This window comes from Pogoniulus pusillus, chromosome 17 (assembly GCF_015220805.1).
Source record: "Pogoniulus pusillus isolate bPogPus1 chromosome 17, bPogPus1.pri, whole genome shotgun sequence".
In the NCBI taxonomy this organism is placed as follows: domain Eukaryota; kingdom Metazoa; phylum Chordata; class Aves; order Piciformes; family Lybiidae; genus Pogoniulus; species Pogoniulus pusillus.
Window position 1 is genome coordinate 3267052 of NC_087280.1, and position 20721 is coordinate 3287772.

At 52.8% G+C, this 20721-nt stretch overlaps 1 protein-coding gene across 1 annotated transcript in view; it reads left to right on the forward strand.

Moving 5' to 3' along the window:
• The first annotated feature begins 5184 nt into the window (after positions 1-5184).
• The window catches only part of ARID3B (AT-rich interaction domain 3B), a 53269-nt gene continuing 37732 nt past the window's right edge, over positions 5185-20721 (forward strand). Inside the window, exon 1 of the mRNA XM_064157262.1 lies at positions 5185-5844. Within this exon, the coding sequence (XP_064013332.1) occupies positions 5239-5844 (606 nt within the window). The 5' untranslated portion in view covers positions 5185-5238. The remainder of the gene's footprint in view (positions 5845-20721) is intronic.

The window sequence follows — 20721 nt, forward strand, 5'->3', positions numbered from 1 at the left end:
GGGTGGGGGAGGCAAGGAGGGGAGAGGGGGCTTGGAAGGCTCTCAGCCGTTGTGCTGGAACCTGTCACACGCCCTTGTAGCTGAGCTCCTCCGGGAAGCACTGCGGGGCCCTGCATACCAGGGTGTTGCTGCACCTGAGGTGTGTTTGCTCGGCGTCTTAGCCCGGTGTCAGGTCATTTATTATCCTGGGTGAAGGGGGGTGGGGGGGGGTGGGGGTGTATCTGTGTCTTAACTTCACGCCCCTCCCGAAGGTCCCCCGGGCGGCAGAGGTGACACCTCCACCCCCGCCTCGGGTGCAGCAATGCGCCGGGGCCAGGCGTGGGGCTGCAGGTTCGCTCTGCCCTCTGCTCAGCGCTGCTCGGGCCACACCTGGAGTGCTGTGTCCTCTTCTGGGCCCCTCCGTTCAAGAGGGAAGGTGTCCAGAGAAGGGCAGCAAGGCTGGGGAGGGGCCCGGAGCACAGCCCTGTGAGGAGAGGCTGAGGGAGCAAAAGAGGTTCTGCCTCAGAACAAGGGGAGGACTTCTTGGCTGTAAGGGTCACAGAGCACTGGAACAGGCTCCCCAGGGACGTTGTGGAGTCTCCTTCTCTGGAGCCTTTCAGGGCCTGTCTGGATGTGTTCCTCTGTGATCTGTGCTGGATTGTGTGGCCCTGCTCTGGCAGGGGGGGTTGGACTGGATGATCTCTTTGGGGCCCTTCCGACCCCTGACATCCTATGAGCTGGGGAGGTGCAGCCTGCAGCAGAGGAGGCTCAGGGCAGAGCTCATTGCTGCCTGCAGCTGCCTGCAGGGAGGCTGTAGCCAGCTGGGGTTGGGCTCTGCTGCCAGGCAGGCAGCAGCAGAAGAAGGGGACCCAGGCTGAAGCTGTGGCAGGGCAGGTCTGGGCTGGCTGTGAGGAGGAAGTTGTTGGCAGAAAGAGTGATTGGCATTGGAATGGGCTGCCCAGGGAGGTGGTGGAGTGGCCGTGGCTGGAGGTGTTGCAGCCAAGCCTGGCTGGGGCACTTAGTGCCATGGTCTGGTTGGTTGGGCAGGGCTGGGTGCTAGGTTGGGCTGGGTGAGCTTGGAGCTCTCTTCTCACCTGCTTGGTTCTCTGCTTGGCCAGGGCTGGGTGCTAGGTTGGGCTGGCTGAGCTTGGAGCTCTCTTCCCACCTGCTTGTTTCTATGACTGCCCAGGGCTGGGTGCTAGGTTGGGCTGGCTGAGCTTGGAGCTCTCTTCCAACCTGCCTGATTCTATGATACCCTCTTGCAACCCCCTGCACCAATTCCTTGTTGCTTTTTCCTCTGTGTGGCGTGTGTGTAGCTGGTCCAGATGGTGCATTGTGCCTTTGGAAGGAATCTAAGGCTCTTTTCAGCTGCCAGGTAATGCATTATTGCTCCTGACATGCAAACCACTAATCCACTTTATATCGTTTCATTTGCGAGCTGCAGCCCTCGGAAGATATAAACCCAAAAGGCATCAGCCAGGCTTTTCATTTGGGTGATGAGCTGTTACTTAGTGCAGAGAAGAGCTCACAGTGGGGAGGGAGCTTGGCATCAGAGCCAGTGGGCACTCTGTGGGAGATCCAGCCCAGAGGTAGGACTCGGAGTGGCGCTTTAGGGGTGCTGGAAGTTGGCTTTCACTTTTAGAAGCGGCATCTGGTAGGTTTATTTGTTGGTTTAGGGCAGAGCTGTGTCTGTTTGGAAGTGTGTGCTAGCAAAAGAAGCTCTTTTATTTCTTCCAGCTCCCGGGGCTCCAATCGAACAGTGCTGGTTGTAAACAGGGTGGTGGGAGGTGGCCGAGAGGCTCTGGAGCTTGTTTGTTGTTAGCCTGTTCCTTTGTTTCTCCAAGCTGATGGCATTTGGCTGTCGGTGAACCTTGAAGGGCAGAGAGTGGGATAACGTCGAAGCATCTTTTTCCATCTGAAATATACCAGGCTGGAGAAGGTCTCTCTCTGTCAGCTGGTCCAGTTTGGCAACACAGAGCCCAAACTTGATGTTTTATTGAAGTGGTTGGGGATTAAAGTTGTAAGCATCTTTCTAGGGTTCACTGCAGATCAGAGCTGTGCCTCTGCCGCTCTTTGCACAAGAGGAGGCTGGTGCTGGCTCAGCACAAGCTTGCTGCAGGTCAGAATGGAGAACTAGGAAAGCTCTTGGGTCCTTCAGGTGGGCCCCTTGGTAAGGTTTGGGATGTGCTGGAAAGCGTAGGTGTAGGAGTTGCTGGGTGGTCAGCAGCCCATGTGCAGGCTGCTGCGGTCTTTGCTTTACTCTCCTCTCGCTCTCCTGGGGTAAAAGAAAACCAAACAGCTAAATATAGTTGGTTTGTGGTTTGGCTTTTCTAAGGCAGATGTGTAAAGGCAGCCCAGAAAGCCAAGCAGAGGCTGGGCTGCAGCAGCAGCAGCAGTGTGGCCAGCAGGGCCAGGGAGGGGATTCTCCCCCTCTGCTCTGCTCTGCTGAGAGCCCACCTGGAGTGCTGCATCCAGCTCTGGAGCCCCTGGGCCAAGAGGGCTGTGGAGATGCTGGAGAGTGTCCAGAGCAGGGCCAGGAGGATGCTGAGAGGCTGCAGCAGCTCTGCTGTGAGCACAGCCTGAAAGAGTTGGGGCTGTGCAGGCTGGAGCAGAGGAGGCTCCCAGGGGACCTTCTTGTGGCCTTGCAGGGTCTGCAGGGGGCTCCAAAAAAGCTGGGGAGGGACTTTTGAGGCTGTGAGGGAGTGTCAGGAGTGGGGGGAATGGAGCAAAGGTGGAGGTGGGGAGAGTGAGGCTGGAGGGGAGGAGGAAGTTGTTGAGCAGGAGAGTGGTGAGAGGCTGGAATGGGTTGCCCAGGGAGGGGGTTGAGGCCCCATGGCTGGAGGTGTTTAAGGCCAGGCTGGCTGAGGCTGTGGTCAGGCTGCTCTAGGGTAGGGTGTCCCTGGGCATGGCAGGGGGGTTGGCACTGCCTGCTCCTTGTGCTCCCTTCCAACCCTGCCTGACTCTGTGATTCTATAAAGTGTAAAGAATTTAGGCAGGTAGTGCAAACCATGGAAGAGGCAAACAGCTAAATGTAGTTGGTTTGTAGTTTGAGGATTTTTGCTTAAGGCAGATGTGTAAAGTATAAAGAATTTAGGCAGGTAGTGAAAACATGGAAGAGTTTAGAGATAACTGGTGAGTGTGATAAATTCCTGCCCAGTTTTTTTAATGGCCAAAGTGATCCAGCTGCTGATCCCAGCTGCCTCCTTTTAAGGAAGTATTTTCAGAAGCAGCAAAGCAACTCTTGGAAACAAAAAAAAAAGGGAGGAAAGGATTGGGGGCTGAGGGTCAGGCTCTGCTCACTGCTCCCTGGGATAGGACAAGCAGCAATGGGTGTAAGCTGCAGCACAGAAGGTTCCACCTCAACACAAGGAGGAACTTCTTGCTTGGAAGGGTCCCAGAGCCCTGGCATAGGCTGCCCAGAGAGGTTGTGGAGTCTCCTGCTGAGACTTTCAAGTCCTGTGTGGATGTGTTCCTGTGTGCCCTGAGCTAGATTGTGTGGTCCTGCTCTGTCAGGGGGTGGACTCGATCTCTTTGGGTCACTTCCATCCTGTGGTCCTGTGCTGGAGCATGTCCAAAGAAGAGCAATGATGCTAGAGCACAAATCTCCTGAGGACCAGTTCTAGTGTGAGGTGTCCCTGCCTATGGCAGGGGCTTGGAAATGGATGACCTTTGAAATCCCTTCCAACCTAAATCATTCTATGAAACTGGGCTTGTTTTGTCTGGAGAAAAGGAGGCTGACAGGAGACCTCCTGGCTCTCTACAACTCCCTAAAAGAAGATTTGAGCTCAGTGAAGGTTGGGCTCTTCTCCCTAGTTACAAGCAAAAACGCAAGAGAAATATGGTCTCAGGTTGCACCAGTGGAGGTTTAGGTTGGACTTAAGGAACAGCTTCTTCTCCAGAGTGTTTGTCAAGCACTAAACCAGGCTGCCCAGTGCAATAGTGGAGTACCCATCCCTGGAGGGATTTGAAAGCCATGTAAAAGTGGTGCTGAGGGACATGATCGGCTGGGGAGAAAGGGAGCTGAGGGTACTGGTAGACAGTAGGCTGAAGAGGAGGCAGCAGTGTGCCCAGGTGGGCAGCAGAGCCAATGGCATCCTGGGCTGGCTCAGGAGCAGTGTGGGCAGCAGGACAAGGGAGGTTCTTGTGCCCCTGTGCTCAGCACTGCTCAGGCCACCCCTGCAGTGCTGTGTCCAGCTCTGGGCTCCTCCATTGCAGAGAGCTGCTGAGGTGCTGGAAGGTGTTTGGAGAAGGGCAGCAAGGCTGGGGAGGGGCCTGGAGCAGAGCCCTGTGAGGAGAGGCTGAGGGAGCTGGGGGGGTGCAGCCTGCAGCAGAGGAGGCTCAGGGCAGAGCTCATTGCTGCCTGCAGCTGCCTGCAGGGAGGCTGTAGCCAGCTGGGGTTGGGCTCTGCTGCCAGGCAGCCAGCAGCAGAAGAAGGGGACCCAGGCTGAAGCTGTGGCAGGGCAGGTCTGGGCTGGCTGTGAGGAGGAAGTTGCTGGCAGAGAGAGTGATTGGCACTGGAATGGGCTGCCCAGGGAGGTGGTGGAGTGGCTGTGGCTGGAGGTGTTGCAGCCAAGCCTGGCTGGGGCACTTAGTGCCATGGTCTGGTTGGTTGGGCAGGGCTGGGTGCTAGGTTGGGCTGGCTGAGCTTGGAGCTCTCTTCCAGCCTGCTTGATTCTATGATGGTTTGGTGATAGGATAACAGTCAGGCTCAAGGATCTTAAAGGCCTTTCCCAACCTAAAAGACTCTGTGATTCTGTGAATTATGTAGGAAGAGTGGAAGGATTCTGACCTCAAAACCAAAATGGCCAAAAGACATTTTGTAGATGGTTTATTTTTTGAAGGGGGGGGGGGAGGGAGGAGGGTTATGCCTCTGAAACTTGAGGTTCTAGCAAAACGTTTTTCAGCTCGAAAATACAATTAAACAGTCTGAAAATTGAATGCAAGTTTGAGCCTGAGGCTGTTAAACATGAAGCTGATTGTTTCACGGTCTCCTGCACAGGAAAGAGTATTGGCTTTGCACTCTATTTATCCTCTTCCTGGGGAGGGGAGGGAGAGAGGGAGAGAGGGGGGGGGGTGTGGAAAAAAAAAAAAAGATGAAAGCATTTTATATTCATACAGACAAATATTTGTCTCTCTTTCAGATTCACTCAATCTCCCAAGGTCGGGGCTTGAACCCTGCCAGATAAAAGTCGAATCCAAACCCCCCCCCACACCCCTCCTCTTGGTTTTTTTTCACCTCCCAGCCATGCAAACTGCGGGATGAAGCTGGAAGCTGTGGTTGAGCAGCTGCAGAAGCAGCAGCAGAAGCAGCAGACGCCTCTGCAGATGGATTCCAGGGAGAGGCAGCAGAGGCAGATGCGGGAAGCTCAGCTGCTCTACACGCAGCAGCTGGCCGTGCAGCAGGCTGTCCTGGCGGCCACATCTGGCAGGGCTTCGGGGGGTTCCACCCTTGGTGCCTTGGCCAGAGGCCCACCTGCAGCTGGAGCTACCAGGGCTTTTGATCAGAGCAGCATGAATTCAGAGCCTGAAGAAGAGGAGGAAGAGGAAGAGGAGGAGGAGGAAGAAGAAGAGGAGGAGGAGGAGGAAGAGGAAGAAGAAGGGGGTTTGGAAGGCGGCGATCTGGAGGATGGCGCCGACGGAACTGGCAAAGAAAGCTGCTCTGCTCTGAAGTGTTTTCATGTTCCCAAAGTTGCCCATCACAACCAAAGAGTGGCCTCTACCTCAACTCCTCTGCCAGCTTCAGGGCACCCCCGGGGACAGCAGGGCAAGGAAGAGCCTCAGGGTAAAGACACTACTAAGCAAGCCTGTGCCGGTGGTTCCCCGTCTGGACGTCAGAGCTGGCGCTTGGACGAGCAGCTCAAGCAGGTCAGTGTCACCAGCACTTCTGCCTTCTGCATCAGAATGACCATATTCAGTCAAGAGTGAGGCTTTCTGTCACCCAGTGTCCTCTGACAAGGCCTCCTGAGTGTTTGCCAGGGCATGTGCAGGGCAGTGCTTCCCTGGTGTGCTCCTCCAGAGTTAGTCCCTTAGAGAGAACTTGGAGGAGACCTTGGTTTGCTTTGCAGCTGCAGATCTCCAGCTAAGGGCAGAGGAACCCCAACCTGTCAGAGCCTTTGGTGGGAGGGAGAGGTTTGAACTTTGCCTTGTTTCTCCTCTCTCTAGCTGCTGCTCAGCCACTCAGAGTGGAACAAGCTGGTGTTACATTTATTTCTGGTGCAGGCACTCTCCTGCTCATGCCACGCTGCAGTTATTTGCTGTTCAGTGTCTGTAACCCCTGTGTGTAGGACCTCTGGGATGAAGCAGGGTTTGTGTCCTGCCACTGGGAGCAAGCAGAGCCACTTTGTCTTTCTTTTGTGGGGTGGAAGGAGCTGATGTGCTGCTGCTTGGGTTTGGGAGGGGGTTAACTCTGTGTTTGAAGATTGACTGCTCCTCATAGTTAAATGCCAGAGGACTGAGAATCCTCCTCATGGGTTGGAAGTGGGTGTTAAGTTAATGCAGCACTTGTGCTGTTAGAGAGCTGATTGGAGCACAGCTCTCAGGGACTGACACACCTTTTAGGTCTCTTGGATCCAAGCCAAAGGACAGCATGATTCAAGTGAAGGAAAGAAACAAAGAGGTGAAATTCATTGTCCTTTTCTACAGGTGTTGGTCAAGAGGGATCAGGTTTTGCTTCAGATGTTGCTCAATAGCTCTGTGTAGGTACAACCAGAGCTGGTCTTTTCTTCCCCTCTGCAAAGCTGATCAATTAAAAGAGCTGGAGGTGTTGTGGTGACCTGTAGAGGTTGGAAGGTTTGCTGTGGGTGTCCAGGGCAGGCTCTCCCTTTAGTACATGGTCACCTCCATGAGGTGATTGGGTTCATGCTATCACAGGCAGCAGTCTGAGGAGAAACCTGTGGTTTCAGTGGTGTCCAGTGATGGGCACCAACTGGAACCCAGAAGGTTCCATCTGAATAAGAGGAGAAAGTTGTTTGGTGTGAAGGTGTCAGAGCCTTGGAGCAGACAGCCCAGAGAGGTTGTAGAGTCTCCTTCTCTGGAGAGTGGTGATGTTGGGCAAGCTGCTGTGGATGAGCCTGGATTGGATGATCTCCAGAGGTCTCTTCCAACTTCCATCGTGCTGGAATTCTGTGAGCTGCTAAAGCTCAACCATGCTAATTTCTTCTCCCATTCCATTTAGTGTGGTCTGTGGGCTCCTTGCTCAGCTGCTCCTGCAAACCTCTGCCTGTTTTGTGTTTCTACACCAATGCTTGGGGCTGGAACTCCTCAAAGTTGCCCCACGAGTGGCATTTGTACTGTTGGTGCTATAAAACATGATGGTGAAGCAGCCTTGGGGCATGAGATGCTGCAAGCAACCAATTGCTGCTGTGCTTTGTTGGCTTTTATTCTGTGCTTGCCCCTCAAGTGGTGTCAGACTGAAAAGAAAGAGTTCCTCAAGCTGTTGTGGGGCAATGAGGTGGGTCAGGGGATGGTCACTAGAGAAACTCCTCCAGAATTTCCAGAGCTGGAGTGAGTGGTGCAAACATCCTCTCCTTCCAAGGTTTGGGGTGGTTTGGTAGGCAGGACTCTAGGATTTAAGTGAACTCATAGGTTTGATTCTGGGTTTTTTTCCTTCTTTTGGCAAGACAAATGACCAGAAATATGCCAGACTTGGTCTTAAAGGGTGTGGAAGAGCAAACAAAGAAGAGCAAAATGCTGTTTTGTGAGTCAGCAGTGCTCAGCACTAATACTGAGCCAGTTCCTTTGCCCCATTTCAGCACTGATTAAGTGCTTTGAGAGCAAGTTGGTTTTGCTGGAGGAGCCTGAAGGGGAGACCTCACTACCTAAAAGGAGGCTGGAGGGAGGTGGGAATTGGTCTGTTCTTCCTAGGGGAAAAAAAAGGGATAGGATGAGAGCAAATGGCCTCGAGTTACACCAGGGGAGGTTTAGGTTAGATATTAGGAGGAACTTCTTCCTTGGAAGGGTTCTCAAACTCACAGAGTATCAGAGGTTGGAAGGGACCTCCAGAGGTCATCCAGTTCCAACCCCTCTGCTAAAGCAGCATCACCCAGGGTAGTCTTTTCCACCCAAACCTGATCCTGTGATTCCATGAAAGGCTTCTGAAACTCTGGCACAGGCTGCCCAGGGAGGTGACTGAATCCCCATGCCTGGAGGTGTTTCAGAGGTGTGGTGCTGAGGGCCATGGTCTAACCCCAACCTTGGCAGCGCTAAGGAATGATTTCACTCAGTGATCTTAAAGGTCTTTTCCACCCAAACCTGGCCCTGTGATTCTGTCATTGCAGACCCATTTAGTTTGGAAGCCAAAGTGCACCAAGCTTGAGCAGGAAGCAAAACTCCACTGCTGCTGTGTTGATCTGTTCCACTGCTGGGGAGGCAGATGTGCAGCAGTGAAGAACTGGAGAGGTGCATGGACATGGAGTCAAGGAGTGGACTATAGAGGAGCTTCAGGGATGGTGGGAAAGGGTGACAGAAGGTTCAGCTGTCCCAGAATAGTCTCCTGGTGCTGTCACTGCAGTCAGAGTGCTGAGCTAGGTGCTCTGCCCAGCAAGATTAAGGCTTTTTTGCACAGTGCTGCTGGTGAATGACAGAATGTTAGAGGTTGGAAGGGACCTCCAGAGCTCATCCAGTCCAACCTCTCTGCCAAAGCAGCATCACCCAGGGTAGTCTGCACAGGAATGCAGCCAGGTGGTCTTGGAAAGCCTCCAGAGCAGGAGACTCCACAACCTCTCTGGGCAGCCTGCCCCAAGGCTCTGGCACCCTCACTGTAAAGAAGGTTTCTCCTCATGTTGAGCTGAAACCTTCTCTGCTCCAGTTTGCACCCATTGCTCCTTGGCTCATTGCTGTGCACCACCCAGAAGGGCTTGGCCCCCTCCACTTGACCCCCACCCCTCAGCTGTTGATAGACACTGATCAGATCCCTCTCAGCCTTCTCTTCTCCAGGCTAAACAGCTCCAGGGCTCTCAGGCTCTCTGCATAGGGGAGGTGCTTAAGCCCCCCAATTGTCCTCCTGGCTCTCTGCTGGACTCTTCCAGCAGGTCCCTGTCTCTCTTGAACTGGGGAACCCAGAACTGGGCACAGCATTCCAGCTGTGGTCTCTCCAAGGAAGAGCAGAGGAGAAGCAGAACCTCCCTAGCCCTGCTGGCCACACTTTTCTTCCTGCACTCCAGGCTACCATCGTCCCTCTTGGCCAGGCCACAAGAGCTCATTGCTGTCCCCTGATGTTAAAAGGATGTTAGAAGGTGCTGTGGTGCACTCCTGAGAGCCCAGCAGCAGTGATGCTGCTGTGATATAATCACTTTTCAGTCGGGTAAATATTGCAGATCAACTTGTTTGCATTCCCCCACTGGAGTCTGCATACCAGGGAGTAAAAATTTAACTGTGCTTCCACCAGTGTAGAGCTCTGGGGAAGCAGAGGGGAAGCTGGTGGAGGTGAGAATGAAGCAGAGAGGGGAATGGGTGGCAGCCAGCAAGAGTCCACAGGGCAGCAAAAGGCAGAAATGTTTGTGGCACTGCAAAATGTCTGTGCCATCTGTGCCAGCTTTGCTTGAGGTTTTTCATGTCCAAGGCATGCTTGAAGGAAACTGGGCAGGAAAACAACTCAACCCAAACACCCCCAGCCCAGGATCAAATGGAGATGTGACTTTGGTTTCCAAACTGCTTCCTGAACTGAGCTGTTCTGTAGCCTCTCTTCAGGTGGGAGTTCATAAGGGGTTGGGTACACACTGCTCTGGCAGCATTTGTGGTATGCAGAATGGTTGTTGCTTGAGGAAGAGGAGGAAAAGGTTTGAGGGGGGTAGAATAAGTCACTTCTGTTTCTTCTTTCAAGATGCCCTCAGTGGAAGATGTTTCTTTTAAGGGTGAGGCTAAGATTGCCTGGTTTGGAGTGAGGAGAAGATGGGAAGTAGTGGTAAAGATGAGGCCCTCCCTGCCCCAGTTTGGCCCAGGACAGCCAAGTAAATAATTGTAGAACAAGCTGGCAGCCAAAAGAGCTGGCTCAGCTTGTGGCAGGGGCAGTGGCAATCCTGTCAGCACAAAACAACAAGGGAGTAGAGCTGCTTGTCGGGGAGTGGAGGTCCCAAAAGAAGAGCTGAGGATGGAGGGGGGTGGAATGGAGGAGCTCAGCTCAATGTGCTCCTCAGTCTTCCTCAAATCCCCTGCAAATCCTACTCAGAAAGGATGCTGTGGGGAGGAAAAAGGAGGGTTTCATTCTGGGGGTGCAGCTGGCAGCAGATGGGGCTTGTAGAATCCTAGAATGGGTTGGGTTGGAAGGGAGCTTAAAGATCAGCCAGTTTCAACCCATGGGCAGAGACACCTTCCCCTAGCCCACGCTGCCCAAGGCCTCATCCAACCTGCCTCTGAACACCTCCAGGGAGGGGGCATCCATGACCCCCCTGGGCAACCTGTGCCACTGTCTCCCCACTGGAGAATTCCTTCCTCATCTCCAGTCTAAATCTCCACTCTTTCAGCTCAAAGCCATTGCCTCTCATCCTTTCACTACAAGCTCTAGGCTAAAGTCCCTCCTCAGCTCTCCTGTAGGCCTCTTCTGATACTGCAAGCTGCTCTAAGGTCTCCCTGGAACCTTCTCTTCTCCAGGCTGAGAAAGCTCTGATGCCTCACACCAGTTGTTTGCAGGCTGCTGCCCACAGGCATCATCAGAAGTGGTTTCTTGGTCCTCCTCTTTCAGCTATTCCTTGCAGCAGCAAACAAAAAGGTGATGCTGCTGCTCTCAGTGATGCTGCAGCTGAAGCTCCTCCAGCAGAAGCAGACTGAGGTGAGCAGCAAACAAAAAGGTGATGCTGCTGCTCTCAGTGATGCTGCAGTTGAAGCTCCTCCAGCAGGAGCAGACTGAGGTAAAGACTCCATCAAAAGGACTCTCCTAGAATCACAGAACCATTCAAGTGGGAAAAGACCTCTCAGATCCTCAAGTTTGCAGCAGATGATCTTTAAGGTCCCTTCCAACCTAAGCCATTCTGTGATTCCAACCTTCTACCCAAGCAGACCATGCTCTGAAGAGCCACAGCTACTCATGGGATGAACATTTCTTAAGCAGGTGCTAAGAGAAGCAGCAAATAGAATCATAGAATGGGTTAGGTTGGAAGGGACCTCAAAGCTCAGTCAGTTCCAACCCCCCTGCTATTTGCAGGGACACCTCCTGCATGAATAGGCTGCTCAAGGCCTCATCCAAGCTGGTCCTGAGCACCTGCAGGGAGGTTGTGGAGCACAGAATCACCCAATGTGATCAAAGATCACATTGGGTGATTCTGTGCTCCACAACCTCCCTGGGCAACCTGTGCCAGTCTCTCACCACCCTCGACCTGTGCCAGTCTCTCACCACCCTCACTCTAAAGAAGCCTTTCCTCACATCCACTTTCAATCTCCCCTCTGCCAGTTCAAACCCATTCCTCCTCATCCTGTCATGACCAGACAGTGTCTCCTCAACCTCCCTGTCAAGAATCTCTTCCTAATCTCCACTCTCAATCTCCCCTCTCTCAGCTCAAAGCCATTGTCCCTTGTCTTGTCACTCCAAGCCCTTGTCAAAAGTTCCTCCCCAGCTCTCCTGTAGCCTCCTTCAGGTACTGGAAGGCTGCTTTAAGGTCTCTCTGAAAGCTTCTCTTCTCCTGGCTGAACAGATGCATTCCCTTCCCTCTAAGGGAGCTGAGGGGGTGCAGCCTGCAGCAGAGGAGGCTCAGGGCAGAGCTCATTGCTGGCTACAACTACCTGAAGGGAGACTGTTGCCAGGTGGGGTTGGGCTCTTTTCCCAGGTAACCAGGGACAGAGCAAGAGGACCCAGGCTCAAGCTGTGCCAGGGCAGGTCTAGGCTGGATGTTAGGAGGAAGTTGTTGTCAGAGAGAGTGATTGGCATTGGAATAGGCTGCCCAGGGAGGTGGTGGAGTCCCCATCCCTGAAGGTGATTAAAAGGAGGATGCATGAGGCACTGAGTGCCAATGTTTAGTTAATTAGAAGGTGATAGATTAGACTTGATGATCTCAAAGGTGTTTTCCAACCTGGTGGGGCTCCTGGTGGGTTCTGGCTTTGGTTACTAGGGAGAGACTGGTGGGAAAGGCAGGAGTACAGGCAGGGTCTTGCTCCTTTTCCACTCCAGCCTGGAGTGCAGCAGCAGCAGCAGCAGCACAAGCAGGTTTGTCAAGCTGTTGCCACAGCACAGTGCATTCCTTGGTGGAATGTGGAAAGCAAAGCTGAAGGGGTTGGTTTTTTTTCAGCCATCAGCTGGTATTTAATTGCCTCCTTCAGCTCAGCCTCCCAGAAAGCAGCTGTCTTGGCTTCCAGAGCATGGTTTGTGATCTGCTTTTTGAAAGGGGCTATCTCACTTCAGATCCTCAAGAATCACCAGTCCCTCTTGAAAATCCTGCCCTGAAACCTTGGCAAAGGTCATGGTGTTTCTTGAGAGAAGGCAGCTTCCCATCATTGCTTTGCTGCATGCTTTGGGTCAGGGTTTTGGGTGGTTGTTGTTGTTCTAGGACTGAGTGGCTGAGATTCCTTAACTTGAAGTATGTGCCTCAAGTGATGTGTGGATTGAAGGGACTGCTGGGGAGATATTCCTTAATCCAAAGGGGAATTAAGGTTCCAGCAATCAAGGAGCAGCATTTCACAGGGTGCATTTTGTACCTCCTGCTTGTTTCAGCTATCCAAAGCCTCTTTCTAGGGTTGAGGATTTGGTGGTGGTTGTTGTTGTTGTTGCTCTAGGACTGAGTAGCTGAGATTCCACAACCTGAAGTATGTGCCTCAAGTGATGTGTGGATTGAGGGACTGCTGGGGAGATATTCCTCAATCCAAAGGGGATGAAGGTTCCAGCAATCAAGGAGCAGCATTTCACAGGGTGCATTTTGTACCTCCTGCTTGTTTCAGCTATCCAAAGCCTCTTTCTAGGGTTGAGGATTTGGTTGTTGTTGCTCTAGGACTGAGTAGCTGAGATTCCACAACCTGAAGTATGTGCCTCAAGTGATGTGTGGATTGAAGGGACTGCTGGGGAGATATTCCTCAATCCAAAGGGGATGAAGGTTCCAGCAATCAAGGAGCAGCATTTCACAGGGTGCATTTTGTGCCTCCTGCTTGTTTCAGCTATCCAAAGCCTCTTTCTAGGGTTGAGGGTTTGAATTCCTCATATGAGTCACTGGATAGCTTTCTTTTATGCTGCAGGGAGAGAGGAATTCTTCTTGAAGAGCTGACATTAGATGTTTGGTTTCTCTTTCACTCAAAGCTTTTTCTTCTTTCCCTTTTTTCCCTCCCCTTAAGAACAAATTTTAATCCTTTAATTGAAGAGGAGGCTTCAGGGAGACCTTATTGAATCATAGAATCAAGCAGGTTGGAAGAGACCTTCAAACTCATCCAGTCCAACCTAACAACTTTGAATCATAGAATCAAGCAGGTTGGAAGAGACCTTCAAACTCATCCAGTCCAACCTAACAACTTTGAATCATAGAATCAAGCAGGTTGGAAGAGACCTCCAAGCTCAGCCAGTCCAACCTAGCACCCAGCCCTATCCAGTCAACTAGACCATGGCACTAAGTGCCTCATCCAGGCTTTGCTTGAACACCTCCAGGGGTTGAGGCTATGAAGTATCTGAAGTGGGCTACAGGAAGGCTGGAGAGGGACTGTTGGCAAGGTCTGGTCATGACAGGATGAGGAGGAATGGGTTTGAACTGGCAGAGGGGAGATTGAAAGTGGATGGTAGGAAAGGGTTCTTTAGAGTGAGGGTGATGAGACACTGGCACAGGTTGCCCAGGGAGGTTGTGGAGCACAGAATCACCCAATGTGATCAAAGATCACATTGGGTGATTCTGTGCTCCACAACCTCCCTGCAGGTGCTCAGGACCAGCTTGGATGAGGCCTTGAGCAGCCTATTCATGCAGGAGGTGTCCCTGCCTATAGCAGGGGGGGATGGAACTGACTGAGCTTTGAGGTCCCTTCCAACCTAACCCATTCTATGATTCTATTTGCTGCTTCTCTTAGTACCTGCTTAAGAAATGTTCATCCCATGAGTAGCTGTGGCTCTCCAGAGCATGGTCTGCTTGGGTAGAAGGTTGGAATCACAGAATGGCTTAGGTTGGAAGGGACCTTAAAGATCATCTGCTGCAAACTTGAGGATCTGAGAGGTCTTTTCCCACTTGAATGGTTCTGTGATTCTAGGAGAGTCCTTTTGATGGAGTCTTTACCTCAGTCTGCTTCTGCTGGAGGAGCTTCAACTGCAGCATCACTGAGAGCAGCAGCATCACCTTTTTGTTTGCTGCTCATCTCAGTCTGCTTCTGCTGGAGGAGCTTCAACTGCAGCATCACTGAGAGCAGCAACATCACCTTTTTGTTTGCTGCTCATCTCAGTCTGCTTCTGCTGGAGGAGCTTCAACTGCAGCATCACTGAGAGCAGCAACATCACCTTTTTGTTTGCTGCTCATCTCAGTCTGCTTCTGCTGGAGGAGCTTCAACTGCAGCATCACTGAGAGCAGCAGCATCACCTTTTTGTTTGCTGCTCCAAGGAATAGCTGAAAGAGGAGGACCAAGAAACCACTTCTGATGATGCCTGTGGGCAGCAGCCTGCAAACAACTGGTGTGAGGCATCAGAGCTTTCTCAGCCTGGAGAAGAGAAGGTTCCAGGGAGACCTTAGAGCAGCTTGCAGTATCAGAAGAGGCCTACAGGAGAGCTGAGGAGGGACTTTAGCCTAGAGCTTGTAGTGAAAGGATGAGAGGCAATGGCTTTGAGCTGAAAGAGTGGAGATTTAGACTGGAGATGAGGAAGGAATTCTCCAGTGGGGAGACAGTGGCACAGGTTGCCCAGGGGGGTCATGGATGCCCCCTCCCTGGAGGTGTTCAGAGGCAGGTTGGATGAGGTCTTGGGCAACATGGGCTAGGGGAAGGTGTCTCTGCCCATGGTCTGATGGGTTGAAACTGGCTGATCTTTAAGCTCCCTTCCAACCCAAACCCCTCTAGGGTTCTATGAGACCATACTGCTGCAAGGGGGATTGCAGTGAGAGGGTTCTATGAGACCATACTGCCTCAAGGGGGATTGCAGTGAGAGGGTTCTATGAGACCATACTGCCTCAAGGGGGATTGCAGTGAGAGGGTTCTATGAGACCATACTGCTGCAAGGGGGATTGCAGTGAGAGGGTTCTATGAGACCATACTGCTGCAAGGGGGATTGCAGTGAGAGGGTTCTATGAGACCATACTGCTGCAAGGGGGATTGCAGTGAGAGGGTTCTATGAGACCATACTGCTGCAAGGGGGATTGCAGTGAGAGGGTTCTATGAGACACTACTGCTGCAAGGGGGATTGCAGTGAGAGGGTTCTATGAGACCATACTGCCTCAAGGGGGATTGCAGTGAGAGGGTTCTATGAGACCATACTGCTGCAAGGGGGATTGCAGTGAGAGGGTTCTATGAGACCATACTGCCTCAAGGGGGATTGCAGTGAGTGTGAGGTGCCTGGAGGCAGAGCTGAGGAGCTGATGGTGAGGAGCTCACGATGAGGAGCTCCTTTGCATCCTGGGAGAGAAACAGCTCATTTGAGGGTTTGTTCAGGGGCTAAATTTATCTCTAAGGAATAGTTGCAGCTTGTCTCTTTCAGTGCCCATTTATAGAAGCTGCAGCTAACACTGGAGAGCTGTAGGTGGAAAGATCTCCTCTGTGTCACGTTCTTACACTTTGGATTCTTTCACTTTCAGGCTAAACGTGGGACTGCAGCAAGGATTTCTCTCCCCCACAGCCATGCAGCTCTTGTGGCTTCACTTAATTCCTCCCTGCATTTGTGTTCACAAAAGAACCCAACTTTTCCTTAAGGCTCAGGAAAGCAGATTCCTGTTTGGCAAGGAATTGTGTTGGTGCAGCAGAGGCTGGGTCATGGGAGCACAGGAAAAAAATAAACCCCACACAACTTCATCAAGAAGGAGGAGGGGAGGAGAGGGGGTGGAAAAAGCAGCCCTGAATCTGTTAACTTCAGGCCATTCTTTTCCCTTTCCTTCCCCATCCTCCCTGCCATTCCTGGCATCACTAAAATGCTTTCAACCCACCCCCCCCCACCCCCTTTCCATCTTTGAAGCTCTCAGTGATTGAGGTCTGTTATTTAGTAAGCCAGGGGAAGGGTTGAGTCCAGTTTCAGAGGTAATTATAACTTGGTTCTCCATGCTTGAGAACTTGCAGCTCAAGGCAGTAGCCCTGATCTTATCAGGGAGGGGGTTTGTAGTACAACAGTTTTCTTTCTGCTAGCATCTGTTTCACTTCCTAAGGCTTAACTCAACCCACAAAAGGAATTTCTGGGGATTCTCTGATAATCCTGAAATTGCTGCCCCTGGTACCTTTTCATTGACTCAAAGCTTTCAGTTTAGCCCATGGGGGTTGCTGTTTTTCTTGCCACTGTGAAGTTTAGCTCAGTCCCTAAGTAGCTATTTCAGCAGATTTCTGGTCTAAAACCTCTGTCAGAACCACAGGGAAAGGGAGGTGCAGAATCAGCTGGAGTTTTGTCTCCTCCTTTTCTACATACTGGAGCTTGAGTGGATTTTCTCCAAAGCCTGCCAGTTGAATGCAGCTTTGCAGTTGAGGTTTGAGCTGAGCCCCTCTCAAACACATCACCTGCCCCTATTGCATGAAGGATGTGGAGATGCTGGAGTGTGGCCAGGATGGACAGGGAGTGGCTGGAGAGCAGCCCTGGGGAGAGGCACTTGGGGGTGCTGCTGGAGGAGAAGCTGCACAGGAGCCAGCAGTGAGCACTTGCAGCCCAGAAAGCCAAGCAGAGCCTGGGCTGCAGCAGCAGCAGTGTGGCCAGCAGGGCCAGGGAGGGGATTCTGCCCCTCTGCTCTGCTCTGCTGAGAGCCCACCTGGAGTGCTGCATCCAGCTCTGGAGCCCCTGGGCCAAGAGGGCTGTGGAGATGCTGGAGTGTGTCCAGAGCAGGGCCAGGAGGATGCTGAGAGGCTGCAGCAGCTCTGCTGTGAGCACAGCCTGAAAGAGTTGGGGCTGTGCAGGCTGGAGCAGAGGAGGCTCCCAGGGGACCTTCTTGTGGCCTTGCAGGGTCTGAAGGGGGCTCCAAAAAAGCTGGGGAGGGACTTTTGAGGCTGTGAGGGAGTGTCAGGAGTGGGGGGAATGGAGCAAAGGTGGAGGTGGGGAGAGTGAGGCTGGAGGGGAGGAGGAAGTTGTTGAGCAGGAGAGTGGTGAGAGGCTGGAATGGGTTGCCCAGGGAGGGGGTTGAGGCCCCATGGCTGGAGGTGTTTGAGGCCAGGCTGGCTGAGGCTGTGGTGAGGCTGCTCTAGGGTAGGGTGTCCCTGGGCATGGCAGGGGGGTTGGCACTGCCTGCTCCTTGTGCTCCCTTCCAGCCCTGCCTCATTCTATGATTCTATACAAGCCCCTCTCCAACACAACACCTGCATGGTCTAGCTGATTGGATAGGGCTGGGTGATAGGATGGACTGGATGATCTTAGAGGTCTCTTCCAACCTGGTTGAGTCTGTGATTGTATGGAACCCTCTCTCCAACCCAACCCCTGCATTGAACCCTCTCTCCAACCCAACCCCTGCATGGAACCCCCTCTCCAACCTAACCTCTGCATGGAACCCTCTCTCCAACCCAACCCCTGCATGGAACCCCCTCTCCAGCCCAACCCCTGCATGGAACCCCCTCTCCAACCCAACCCCTGCATGGAACCCCCTCTCCAACCCAACCCCTGCATGGAACCCCCTCTCCAACCCAACCCCTGCATGGAACCCCCTCTCCAACCCAACCCCTGCACAAAAACCCCTCTCAAACACCTCCACCAACCTAGAGGGAGGGAGAAAGGGTCTGGAAAAGGAGCATTTTGCTTTCCTCCTCCATGTCCCTTTGTGCAGGCACCACTGGAGGAGGAGAGGAGGAGCTGCTTTGCTATTGGGTTTGCACATTGTCATTTGAACAGAGGGGTTTGATTCTTTAGTGGCTGGGAGGGGACAGCTGAGAGGTAGGTGTCCTGCAGGGAGGGGGTTTTAGGCTGCTTGTTTGTAAGGGTTTTGTCCTGGGGGTGAATGGATTTGGGTGAAGCAGGAAGGTAGTTGGTCCCTTCCCTTTTCTGTCTGGCTTGGCAACTCAGGGTTAAGCTTTGGCTTTTGAATGTGGGATTGGAAACCAAAATTGCTCTGGACATCTGAGCTTCCCTCTAATAAGATATTCCAGGTGGTTAGGGAGTAATCCTAAAATAGCTGCAGATAGAATTGCTCCTGCAGCCTCTCAGGGAAGGGGAGGGTGGTCCCAGAGGGGAAAGGGGGAGGAAGCTTTGATGGCTTCCAAGGTGTCTGCAGCATGGGAAAGGCTCCCTGGAGGTAGCCAACCCTTCTCTTGGTGTTGCAGCAGAAGCTGAAGCACAGCCTGCCCTGTTCCTCCCACCTTTAACTAGGAGCAAGCAGGAAAGGTTGCAGCTTTGTCAAGCCTCAGCAAATCCCTTTGACACAAATGAGTGGAGAGGAGAGGCAGAAGTCCTTTGCCTGTCTCAACAGTGTCTTGTTTGGGTTTTTTTGACCCTCCTCTCCCCTTCCTGCTGCTGTTGCCAGGCTTTTCCAGAGGTCTTTCAATGCCCTGTGAGGATGTATTGATTTCTCAGGTTCCTGCTGTTTATAGGGAGGGAGGCTTCTCAGCAGAGGGCAACTTGGCTGGAGAGGAATAGAAAGGAAGCTTGAAACCTGTGCAAAATGGTGTTTTCTTCTCCATTTGGGAGCACCTTTTGGGTCAGTAGCTTCTTTCCTGTGCCTATTCCTATTCCAGCTGTGCTCAGGGCACTGCTCTGCTGCTGCAACTTTGGTCGTAGCCCTGGCAGGGACCTTGGCTACAACCAAAGATATCAGCAGCAGAGCCAGCCCCTCTGTGAGCAAAGCAATGCCTCAAGATCAAAGCTGAGGCCTGGGAAAGTGCCTGTTGGTGCTTGGATTGTGGTCTCTGAACAAATAAAGCTTGAGTCCCTGGCTGCTGAGCTGACAGATTGGGCTGCTCAGAGACTCTGCTACCCAAAACAAACCTCTGTGGCCCTGCAGCCCACGTCTCAGTGCTCCCCCCTGGCTGGTTTACAACAGGGAGGAGGGTGAGTGAATAACCTTCTCCTTATCTCTCTGTCTCTCTCTCTTCTGAGAGCTCCTTTTGGGCAGTGGGAACTGCTTTAAACCTTTCCAGCCAGTGCAGGAGGAAATGCTGAGCCCCTCCAGCCTCTCACCTCGGCTCACTCCGTGTCACCCCAGGTGATGTCCATCTCTGCCAGTTTTCTGGACATATGGCCAAGCTTTGATGGCTTCAGTGCAGCTTTAAGCTCCTTTTCACTTAGCAGGTTGTTTGGAGGGGTTGAGGGGGGAGCATTATTGCAGTGCCCTTCAGTGTTTGGGGGTTGGAGAGTCAGGAAAAGTAGCTTCTGCGTTCTGCTTGTTCTCTCTCCAACCTCCATTCCTGCCTAATTACTCTTTTTCATCCCACAGAACAGGTCAAGTAAACTCCCTAGAGAAGCTTTAATCCCATGGAAAGTTTTGTTCCTGGAAATATCATCAAGTTCAAACCCACTGGCAGCAGAGATTTGTCTCCTTTAAGCCCTCTGCTCTTTCCTGCCTGCAAATGTAGCGGAATAAGCTCTCAGCGTGACCCAAAGTTGCCTGTGAAAGAAGGGATTGGCTGCTGGCAGCACCCAGGTTAACCTCACAGACAGTTTTGCCCTCTAGATTGGTAACCCAAGCACAAACTTGAGGAAGGGGACAGCCCAGGCCTCTACAGAGGGGCTGCAAAGGTGATGAGAGGACTGCAAAGGGCTGCAGAGGTGATGAGGGGACTGGAAAGGAGGCTGCAGAGGTGATGAGGGGACTGGAAAGGGCTGCAGAGGTGATGAGGGGACTGGAAAGGAGGCTGCAGAGGTGATGAGGGGACTGGAAAGGGCTGCAGAGGTGATGAGAGGGCTGGAAAGGAGGCTGCAGAGGTGATGAGGGGACTGGAAAGGGCTGCAGAGGTGATGAGAGGGCTGGAAAGGAGGCTGCAGAGGTGATGAGGGGACTGGAAAGGGCTGCAGAGGTGATGAGAGGACTGGAAAGGAGGCTGCAGAGGTGATGAGGGGACTGGAAAGGGCTGCAGAGGTGATGAGAGGACTGGAAAGGAGGCTGCAGAGGTGATGAGGGGACTGGAAAGGGCTGCAGAGGTGATGAGAGGACTGGAAAGGAGGCTGCAGAGGTGATGAGAGGACTGGAAAGGGCTGCAGAGGTGATGAGGGGACTGGAAAGGGCTGCAGAGGTGATGAGGGGACTGGAAAGGAGGCTGCAGAGGTGATGAGGGGACTGGAAAGGAGGCTGCAGAGGTGATGAGAGGACTGGAAAGGAGGCTGCAGAGGTGATGAGGGGACTGGAAAGGAGGCTGCAGAGGTGGTGAGAGGCCTGGAAAGGAGGCTGCAGAGGTGATGAGGGGACTGGAAAGGAGGCAGCAGAGGTGATGAGGGGCCTGGATCTTTGATCACATTGGGTGATTCTGTGCTCCACAACCTCCCTGGAGGTGCTCAGGACCAGCTTGGATGAGGCCTTGAGCAGCCTGTTCATGCAGGAGGTGTCCCTGCCTATAGCAGGGGGGCTTGGAACTGGCTGAGCCTTGAGGTCCCTTCCAACCTAACCCATCCTATGATTCTCTTTCAGTTGAGGATGGGAAATAGCTGCTGCTTTCTGAAGAGATTTGCTCTGAGTATCCACAGAGCTCTGTTGCTCTGTGAGGTTTCAGGAGCAGCTGGTCCTGAGTGTAATTAGCAAAACAAAAAGCCCCCAACTCGAT